General features: G+C 62.3%; 3 protein-coding genes across 3 annotated transcripts; all 3 read left to right on the forward strand.

The window, feature by feature from the left end:
- Positions 1-1,817: 1,817 nt before the first annotated feature.
- CIMAP1B (ciliary microtubule associated protein 1B) lies at positions 1,818-3,262 on the forward strand (the record flags this gene model as incomplete). Its single annotated transcript, XM_080706638.1, has 6 exons — positions 1,818-1,926; positions 1,996-2,199; positions 2,522-2,626; positions 2,715-2,836; positions 2,917-3,057; positions 3,182-3,262. The coding sequence occupies 6 exons, from the start codon at positions 1,818-1,820 to the stop codon at positions 3,260-3,262; spliced, it is 762 nt and encodes a 253-aa protein (XP_080562764.1).
- On the forward strand, positions 3,262-7,778 carry TYMP (thymidine phosphorylase; the record flags this gene model as incomplete). Its single annotated transcript, XM_080706118.1, has 12 exons — positions 3,262-3,495; positions 3,539-3,780; positions 3,843-4,042; positions 4,177-4,379; positions 5,066-5,164; positions 5,752-5,881; positions 6,085-6,203; positions 6,584-6,746; positions 6,831-7,061; positions 7,145-7,285; positions 7,363-7,545; positions 7,642-7,778. 12 exons carry the CDS (start codon positions 3,262-3,264, stop codon positions 7,776-7,778), a joined length of 2,082 nt encoding a protein of 693 aa, XP_080562244.1.
- Positions 7,779-9,487: 1,709 nt separating this feature from the next.
- On the forward strand, positions 9,488-10,285 carry SCO2 (synthesis of cytochrome C oxidase 2; the record flags this gene model as incomplete). The annotated part of the gene is made up of 1 exon (XM_080706645.1): positions 9,488-10,285. Exon 1 carries the CDS (start codon positions 9,497-9,499, stop codon positions 10,283-10,285), a length of 789 nt encoding a protein of 262 aa, XP_080562771.1. The 5' UTR covers positions 9,488-9,496.
- Between the last annotated feature and the right edge of the window lie 88 nt (positions 10,286-10,373).

Consider the following 10,373-nt stretch of genomic DNA (forward strand, 5'->3'; position numbering starts at 1 on the left):
GGAAACAGGGTCTCACTAAGTTGTTGAGAGCCTCACTAAGTAGCTGAGGCTGGCTTCGAACCTGTGCAATCCTCCTGTCTCAGCCTCCCAAGAGCTGGGATTATAAGCATGCGTCACCATGCCTGGCTTTTTTATTTATTCATATTTGGTACTGGGGATTGAACCCAGGGGCATTCTTCCTTTGAGCTATACCCCAGTCCCATTTTTTATTATTATTTTGAAACAGGGACTCCCCAAGTCTCACTAGGTAGCTGAGGCTGGCTGAGAAACAATGCTTCTCCTCTCTCAGCCTCCCAAGTACTGGGATTACAAGCATAAATTACCATCTCCAGCTACCAGTCCTCTTTAAAAAAAAAAAAAAAAAAAGCCTCTGGATCAGCTGGACATGGTGGTGCATGCTTGTAATCCCAGTATGTGAGATGCTGGAACAGGAGGATTGCAGGTTTGAGAACAGCTTAAGCAAATAGTAAGATGCTCATCAACCTAGTGAGACCCTGTTCAAGATAAAAAATAAAATAGGGCAGGCATGGTGGCGCACGTTTGTAATCCCTGCGCTTGGGAGGCGGAGACAGGAGGATCACGCAGGTTCGAAGCCAGCCGCGCTGGCTTAAGAGACCCTGTTTCCAAATAAAGAAGTATAAAATAGTCTGGGAGTAGCCCGGAGGTAGAAGGGTTTCCAGGAACCCCAGTACCACCAAAAATAAATTAATTAATTAATTAAATGGGGCTGAGAGTGCAGCTCAGAGATAGAATGCTTCCAGGTTCAACCCCCAGTGCCACACACCACACACACACAAAGTCTCTGGGTCAAAAAGAAACTTGAATCTCAAGTTACAAATTACATATAAAACACTACAAAAATATACTTCCTTCACAGAAATTGAATAGAGATACAACAGAACACTTGATCACAGTCCAATACAATTCTAACTACAAAGTATAAAATACGAAATTACTTTGAAATTAACCACCAGTCCTCTTTCATTTTTAACTTTATTTTCAGGCTGAATACATGATTTTTTGGCAAATATTACATGGGATTAAACAGGTGAAAAGTCTACACATAATTATACTGATCTTGCTGTGTGAACTATTCAATTCCTTTAGTCCCACGCTTTTATTTTATTTATTATTTATTTTATTTTATTTGCGGGTCTGGGGATGGAACCCAGGGGCATTCGACCTCCGAGCTACACCCCCTGCCCTATTTTTTATTCTTTATTTTGAAACGGGTCTCGCTGAGTTGCACAGGGCCTCACTAAGTAGCTGAGGCTGTCTGCAAACCGCGATCCTCCGGTCTCGGCCTCCCGAGTGCTGGGATGACAGTGCTGGCCACCACTCCAGGCGGGACACTCGTGCTTGCCTGCAGATCGGTGATTCTGGATGGAGTGTACGGAGCTCCGAGACGAGCTCGCCAGCTCCCCAGCCGAGCCCGCGGTCCTGCCCGGGTCTTGCCGTCCGAGCGGAGGCCGCAGGCCGGGCTGAGGATGGGGATCAGTCCGGTTGCCAGGAAGCAGATGGGGGCACAATGCAGGGGTGGGGTGGGGAGCGGGGGTGCAGCGACCCCACCCGGCCCTGCAGGCCACGGTCCACCCGCGCGGGTCAGGGCCCTTCCTGGCGTCGGTGCCGCCCGAGGCTGCCCCCGGCCTCCCCCCGCTCCTCGGCCGGCCCCCGCCCGGCCCCCCGCGGCCCGGGAAAGCCGCTGTTTGTTTCCCGGCGCCTGGACACCGGCCTGGACACCGGCGGGGCCGCCCCCGGCGCGCGGGCTCCCGGCCGCAGCCGAGCGGGAGCGCGTCCCACGGACTCCGGCGGGCGCCATGGGCTCGGACTCGTGGGTCGGCCCGTGGCGGCCGCACCGGCCCCGCGGCCCCATCGCGGCGCTCTACCGCGGACCGGGGCCCAAGTACCAGCTGCCCTCCAACACCGGTAGCCGGCGGGGCCGGGCGGGGGGCCGGGCGGGGCCGGAGCGCGCCCGCTGACCGCGGCCCCCCGCAGGCTACGCGCGCCACGACCCGTCCCGGCCGCGCGCGCCCGCCTTCTCCTTCGGCGCGCGCCTCGGGCCGCCGCGGGCCGCGTGCGGGCCCGGCCCCGGCCACCTGGTGCCCGCCGGCATGACGGCGCGCGGCCCCGCCGGCGCCCCCGCCTTCTCCATCTGCGGCCGCCCGGGCCACGCCGCGCCCTTCCGCACGCCCGGACCCGGTCAGCCCCCCGCCCCGCCCGAGCCCCCCGACCCCGGGGGGCGCCCGGCCCCCAGACCCCGGGGGCGCCCGGCCCCGAGCCCCCCGACCCCGGGGAGCGCCCGGCCCCGAGCCCCCCGCCCGAGCCCCCAGACCCCGGGGGCGCCCGGCCCCGAGCCCCCCGCCCGAGCCCCCAGACCCCGGGGGCGCCCGGCCCCGAGCCCCCCGCCCGAGCCCCCAGACCCCGGGGGCGCCCGGCCCCGAGCCCCCCGCCCGAGCCCCCAGACCCCGGGGGCGCCCGAGCCCCCCGCCCCGGCCCGGCCCCACCTCCGTCCGTCCCGCAGGGAGGTACTTCCCGGAGAGGGCCGGGAACGCGACGTTCCCCTGCGCGCCTCGGCACAGCCTCGCCGCGCGCAACTGGGGCGCGCACGCGCCGCCGCCGACCCCAGGTGAGCGGGGGGCCCCGCCGCGGCCGCAGGGAGGCCCGGGCCCGCGCCGCGGACCCACCGGCCCGGCCCCTCGCGGGCTCCTCCGCAGGCCCGGCGGCCTACACCGTGCCGTCGCTCTTGGGCCCGCGCGTCGTCGGTAAGGTCTCGGCCCCCACCTACTCCATCTACGGCCGCAGCACGGTGGGCAGCTGCTTCGAGGACCTGAGCAAGGTGGGAGCGGGACGAGGGCGCGGGAGCCGGGGCCGCGCGGGGGCCGGAGGCCGGACGCACCAGCCCGCCTGCCCCCGCAGACCCCGGGCCCCTGCGCCTACCACGTGGTCAACCCCGGGGTCTACAAGAGCCGGGCGCCCCAGTACACCATGCTGGCGCGGACGTCGCTGCCCCGGGACAGCACGCTGAAGCCGGGACCCGCCGCCTACCACGTGGAGCAGGTGGCGGGGCGTCCGGGGCCGAGGCTCGGGGCGGGGCCGGAGACCTGGGCCCTCGGGCGGGGCGGGGCTCCCTGCGGACCCGCCTGCGGGTGGCGCGAGGTCAGCGGCTTCTCCCGGCCCGCAGCGTCGGCGGCCCGGGGGCTGGAGCTTCGGGATCCGGCATTCGGAGTACCTGGCCCCGATGGTGACCGACGTGGACGACTGATGGGCGGGCGCGGGCCCTGCACCAATAAAGCTTCCGACTTAGCCCTGTGTCTGTCTCTCCGCGCCGTGGGCCGTGGCAGGCGGGACCGCTGCCTCAGCAGGAGGGCGGAGAGGGCGGTCAGGACGCACCCCTGCCAGGAACCGGGCGGGGCAGGCGGGACCCGCCCGCAGAGGCTGCGCCCCGAGGTCCCGGACGTCCAGCGTTGGCTCTGCGCTTTGGGGATCCGACGCAGTGTGCGAGCCAGGCTCCCCGGGCGACCTTTGGCCTGGCACACAGCCCCGCCTGCTCAGCTCACACCGTCCAGCGCTGGCACTGCCAGGGCCAGTTGTGCGCCGCACCTGCCGACGCAACCCGGTGGCCCTGGGCTCCTTAGGAGGAAGCCTCAGAATCCAGAACCGGACCGGCTGCGCTACTGAAGAGGTATGGGCCGGGGTCAAGCTTGTGAAGCTGAGTAGTGAGGAACCGAACAGACCCACACGGGTGCGGGCAGGGGGTCGGAGAGAGAGGAGCAGGGTCAGGCAAGTGTAAGCTGTGGCGCGGAGTGGAGGGCACGGGCCAGGAGCGTCTCACTTCCCTGCAGCCCCAGTGCGATGGCAGACCCAGTCGTTCCGGCCCCATCACTGGAGGAAGGGAGCGCGGGACCTCCTGACCCCACCCCAGAGACCAAGCAGCTCCCGGACCTGATCCGCTTGAAGCGAGACGGAGACCGCCTCACCGACGCAGACATCAGGGCCTTTGTGCGCGCTGTGGTGGACGGAGGCGCACAGGGCACACAGATTGGTGTGTTGGGAGGGCTAATTTGGACCCCCGATTCCAACCTAGACGCCTGCCCCCAGGGATGGCACAGCACCCCACCACCACTGGCCCCAAGTTGCCCAGGCTGTGGGGACACCTCCCAATATGTCTGCCCCCAGGGGCCATGCTGATGGCCATCCGGCTGCAGGGCATGGATCTGGAGGAGACCTCGGCACTGACCCGAGCCCTGGCTGAGTCTGGACAGCGGCTGGAGTGGCCAGAGGCCTGGAACCAGCAGCTTGTGGACAAACACTCCACAGGGGGTGTGGGCGACAAGGTCAGCCTGGTCCTAGCACCTGCTCTGGCTGCGTGTGGCTGCAAGGTTAGAGACCACTTCCTCTCCTAACACTCTGACCCCAGGGACTCGGCCACCCACAACTCCCAATGAGTCTGGTCCAGATAGAGCCCCAAAGACAAGACCCAGGCTTGTCCCAACTGGCCCCCAGGACAGAACTTGGGTCTTCCTTAAGACTAGACTTAGAGTTGTCTTGGAACAGAAACAAGTTCCACAGACACTTCCTCCTCTACACCAGAGAATCCGGAAGGGAAGAGCCAGGTACTTTTCTCTTGTCCCCAGGGATGGGTACCAGCCCCTCCCTAACTGGCACCCATATTCCCTCCCCAACCAGGACAATTTATTGTTCATTCCCTCTTCACCTGCTAGACACCCACTTTAACAGCTTAAAATACTTTAGTAATCCCTGCGCTTGGGAGGCTGAGACAGGAGGATCACACAGGTTCGAAGCCAGCCTCAGCTACTTACTGAGGATTTCAGAAACTTAGCGAGATCCTGTTTCCAAATAAAATATAGAAAATAGGTCTGGGAGTATAATCCGGAGGTAGAAAAGCCCCTGGGTTCCACCCTCAGTACCCCCCCAACACACACACACAAAGAATATTTTAGTTCTTTTTACTTCCTGCCAGAGTCCTAACTGGGGACAGTGAGGAGCCATGTAGGGGTGGGGCTGCGGGAACCCTGCAGGCACACCTAGCTTCTCTGTTTACCAGGTGCCTATGATCAGTGGACGTGGCTTGGGGCACACAGGTGGCACCCTGGACAAGCTGGAGTCTATCCCGGGGTTCAGTGTCATCCAGAGCCCGCAACAGGTACAGGCAGGCCACTGAATGATCTTTGGTTCGGGTTGGAGCCATTAGCCAGAATCATTATGTATCTGGGTCACTAATGAGGATATTGATTATTCAAAGATTGACAGTCACTGAACTTGGTCAGAGCCAATGGAACTTAGGGATCATTACTTGGGTCAAAAACACCTATAGGAGCTGGGCGTGGTGGTCCAAGATTGTCATCCCAGCATTTGGGAGGTTGAGATAGGATAGGTTCCCAGACAGCCTCAGCTACTTAGTGAGGCCCTTTGCAACTCAGTGAGACTTTGTTTCAAAATAAAAAATAAAAAATAGGGCTAGGGGTGTAGCTCTGCGGTAGAATGCCACTGGGTTCCATCCCCAGTACTGGAAAAAAGAAAAAATTATAGGTTACTGCTAATCATTACAAGTTATACACTGATTTGGACCCTGTCAGGTCAAAGGTCAGTCACTGCTGATAACTTATCGGCATCATCTGGTAAGGTCGCTGATAGTAACTGGTGGGAGTTTTGGACCTCTGGTTTCTCACTGGTTGGGGCCAATGACAAGCCCTTCATCAGATGTCCTGGGGTGGGGGGGGGTCTAACCAGATGCAAGTACTACTGGAGCAAGTTGGCTGCTGCATTGTGGGTCAGAGTAAGGAGCTGGTCCCTGCAGATGGAGTCCTGTATGCTGCACGAGATGTGACGGCCACAGTGGACAGCCTGCCACTCATCACAGGTGACCACCTTCTGCATGGAACAGACCCTCCCTCCAAGACCCTCCCACTAGGGGTGACTACTGTGAGACCTCCTCCAAACACAGGCGATCCGAACCTCATCACAGGGTGCTTGGCTACCAATCACGGCCACCACTCCACACTGCCTACAGGGCCTGCCCCTACCCCCCCCCCCAGCCTGTGACATCTCTGCCCACACCCACAGCCTCTATCCTCAGCAAGAAGGTCGTGGAAGGGCTGTCCACTCTGGTGCTGGATGTTAAGTTTGGCGGGGCTGCAGTCTTTCCAGATCAGGAGCAAGCCCGGAAGCTGGCAAGGGTGCTGGTGAGTCCCTGCACAGCTGAGGCGTGGCCTCTCTGCAGCAGGCAGCCCCATGTGGGCCAGACCTCCCTTCACACTCACCCTGCCTGGACCCACTCAGCAGCAATGCGGATCCCACCTGGCTGTCCCTCCCTCCTTTACCCTGCACCAGCCATCCCCCATCAAGGAGCCTGTTCTTGGCCTGGAGAAACTTCAGGCGAAGGGACGGCGTCCTCCTGGCTCCACCACTGTGGTCTGGCATAGTGCTGGTTGCTGGTGCCCAGCCCAAGCTTTTCCTGACCTGTCCTGGGTGCTGGCCACCTACAATGGCAGGGCTGGAGTTTAGTGATGCCTTACTGGGGGAGGCTTTCAGGAGGGGCCCACACAGCGCCATGCCTCTACAGGTCGGTGTGGGGGCGAGCCTGGGGCTTCGGGTAGCGGCAGCCCTGACAGCCATGGACAACCCCCTGGGTCGCAGCGTAGGCCACAGCCTGGAAGTGGAGGAAGCCCTGCTCTGCCTGGATGGTGCGGGACCGCCGGACCTGCGGGACCTGGTCACTAAACTTGGTGAGGGAAGTAGGAAAAGCGGGGACTCGGGTCTACAGAGCAGCCCCAGGCCCTGCCTCACCTTAGCCCCGCTCCCGTCGGCAGGGGGCGCCCTGCTCTGGCTGAGCGGACACTCCACGGACCAGGCCCAGGGTGCCGATCGTGTGGCCGCGGCGCTGGACGACGGCTCCGCGAGGGGCCGATTCGAGCGGATGCTTGCAGGGCAAGGCGTGGACCCGGGCCTGGCCAGGGCCCTGTGCTCCGGGACCCCAGCGCAGCGCCGCCAGCTGCTGCCGCGCGCCCGCCGGCAGGAGGAGCTGCTGTCGCCCGCGGACGGTGAGCGCCTGGGACCCGCCTGTGCCCGCCCCGCCTCCCCGGCCCTCCCCGCCCCGCTGCCCAGCGCCCTCCCTCTCCCGCAGGCACGGTGGAGCGGGTGCAGGCGCTGCCGCTGGCGCGCGCGCTGCACGAGCTCGGAGCGGGGCGCAGCCGCGCCGGGGAGCCGATCCGGCTGGGAGTGGGCGCCGAGCTGCTGGTGGACGTGGGCCAGAGGCTGAGCCGCGGTGAGTGCCGCGGGCACCCGAGCCCCGGTCCCGCCGCTCTGCGCCGCGCCCTGACCCAGCTCCGCCGGCCCGCACAGGGACGCCCTGGCTCCGCGTGCACCTGGACGGCCCCGCGCTCAGCGGCGCGCAGCTCCAGAGCCTGCAGCGAGCGCTGGTGCTGTCGGACCGCGCGCCCTTCGCGGCGCCCTCGCCCTTCGCGGAGCTGATCCTGCCACCCTCGGCCGCGCAGCCGGGGAGGGAGACGGCAGCCGCCCTCGTGAGTACTGGGGACGGGAGGGGCTGCCCAGTGCGCAGGCGCGGAGACGGCCGCCGCCCTCGGGTTACCGGCGGGGGGGGGGGGGCTGCCTGGTGCGCAGGCGCGGAGGCGTCCGCGGACCTCGAGAGTACCTGGGACGTGAGCGGGCACTGCCCAGTGCGCAGGCGCGGAGACGACGCGCACGCTACGGCCGCGGGAGCCGGGGCTTCTCCGGGCCCAGGCAGTGGCGCGGCCTAGCGACCGCGGACCTGTCTGGCCGACCCCGCGCTGGGTTTTACGAGGACTTTCCGAGTCGAGGTGGCCCCGAACGTGCGCTCCCATCCTTGGGACCTTCCTGGAGGGGGAGCCTTGTGCCCGAGTCCGGCGGCAGAGCCCAAGCCCAGTAGCACCGGCGAGGAAGGTGCTGAGGCCACCAGGCCGAGCCTGCGGGGAAGCGGGGCCTCTGAGCAGGTGCAGAGGTCACGGGTCTGCGGGGAGGCCAAGCATGGGGTTAGGGGCGACCCGCAGAGCAGGCGGAGACCTTGGCATAGTTGCAGTACTGTGCACAAGAGAAGGGCGGGAAAGCTATGATGGACGTGACCTCGGGGTGACCGGGAGGGGCTGGAGGCCACCCCTTGAAGGTTGCCAACCAGCTATCTGCCTCCCTTCTAGAAATGGTTTATTGCTGGGCGTGGTGGCACACGCTGGTAATCCCAGTACTTGGGAGGAACCAACCTCAGCAATTTAGCGAGGCTCTCCACAACTTAATGAGTCCGTTCCCAAATAAAATAATAAGAGCTGGGCGTGGTGGTGGCTGCTTGTAATCCCAGTACTTGGGAAACTGAGACAGGAGGATCGCAGGTTCGCTTCAGCCTCAACTACCTTTTCTTTCTTTTTTTTTTTTTTTTTGAGCGGGTTTGAGGATGGAACCCAGAGGCATTTGACCTCCGAGCTACTCCCCCTGCCCAATTTTTTTTTTTTTTTTTTAAATTTTGAAAGAGGGTCTCACTGAGTTGCAGAGGGCCTAAGTAGCTGAGGCTGTCCGCGCACCGCTATCCTCTGGTCTCAGCCTCCCAAATGCTGGGATTACAAGCGTGCGCCACCATGCCCAGCCTCAGCCTCAGCTACTTTAATGAGGCCTTCTGCAATTTAGTGAGACCCTCTTTCAAAATAAAGAATAAAAAATAGGGCTGGGGTGTAGCTCAGACATAGAATGCCTCTGGGCTCAGTCGTGGGCATGGTGCACAGGCCTGTAATCCCAATATTTGGGAAGCTGAGACAGGAGGATCTCAGGTTAGAGGACAGCCTCAGCAGTTTAACTGCTCTCAGCAACCTGGTGTGACTGTTTCAAAACAAAAATGGAAAGCCAGGCGTGGTGGCACACGCTTGTAATCCCAGTGCTTCGGAGGCTGAGACAGTTGGATCGCACAGTTCGAAGCCAGCCTCAGCTGGTTTAAGAGACCCTGTTTCCAAATAAAATCTAAAATAGGCCTGGGAGTGTAGCCCGGAGGTAGAAGGCCCCTGGGTTCCATCCCCAGTACCACCAAAACAAAACAAAAAGATCAAAACAAAAATGGAAAGGGCTGGGGGATGTAACTTGCAGGTTGAATGCCCCTAGTTTCAGTCCCCCATACCACAAAAAAAGAAAAAGAAATGGATTGATTGCAAGTCGGTACAAGTGCTCAAGAATCCAGGCTAGCCATGCTGGGAATGCGCTCCCAGTAGAGGGCTGGGCCTTGCAGAGTTCAGGAGGCACCAGGCCGGGGAGACCAGCTGAGGCCCCTAGGGCTGAAGGGCGGGATGACAGATGGGAGTTGGCCAGATGTGGACATCTGTGCCACACAAGCTGCAGCAGTTCGCTCAGCTGAACAGGTGCAGGCAGCTGGCAGACCCGAGTGGGGCAGCAGCTTTCTAGTGGTGGGGGCCCAGGCTCCTCATTCCCCTCCCTCTGGTTCTCTTCCAGGAGCATCAGGTCCATGCTGCTGCTGGCTTGGGGACCAAAGGCCTGGCCCAGGCTCTCTCAGCTCAAGCCACCACTTCTCCCTAGGACCCTGGGAGTTGAGGCCCTGCAACCGAGACCCCGACACTTGTCAGGGCCAGGGCAGGGCCGACCCCAAGGCCCAAGGCTAGGGCTGCAAACCAGGCTGCTTATCACTGTTTTGTTTGGGGCTGGGCTGGGCGGAGCCTGGTTGGCTGCCAGGGCCGAGAAGGAGCAGAGGCGGCTGCAACAGCGGACAGAAGCACTGCGCCAGGCTGCTGTGGGCCACGGTGACTTCAGCCTCCTGGACCACTGGGGCCAGCCTCGCTGCAAGGCTGACTTCCGGGGTCAGTGGGTGCTGATGTACTTTGGCTTCACACACTGCCCAGACATCTGCCCAGATGAGCTGGAGAAGCTGGTGCAGGTTGTGAGACAACTGGAAGCCACGCCTGGCCTGCCCCCAGTGCAACCTGTCTTCGTCACCGTGGACCCTGCACGGGACGATGTGGCAGCCATGGCCCGATATGTGCAGGACTTCCACCCCAGGCTGCTGGGGCTGACTGGCTCTGCTGAGCAGGTAGACCAGGTTAGCCGAAGCTACCGAGTATACTACAGTGCCGGCCCCAAGGACGAAGACCAGGACTATATTGTCGACCATTCCATCGCCATCTACTTGCTCAACCCTGACGGCCTCTTCACCGACTACTACAACAGAGGCAGGTCCGCCGAGCAGATTGCAGACAGCGTGCAGCAGCACATGGCTACCTTCCGCAGCGTCCTGCCCTGAACCATCGCAGCTTGGCTCATTAAATGGTGTGGCTAACCTGTGAGTGCATGGTCTTTAGCAGCAGCCTAGGGAACTGAGAGTGCAGGGG

Source organism: Muscardinus avellanarius (genome assembly GCF_963383645.1).
Source record: "Muscardinus avellanarius genome assembly, chromosome: 11".
Lineage (NCBI taxonomy): Eukaryota > Metazoa > Chordata > Mammalia > Rodentia > Gliridae > Muscardinus > Muscardinus avellanarius.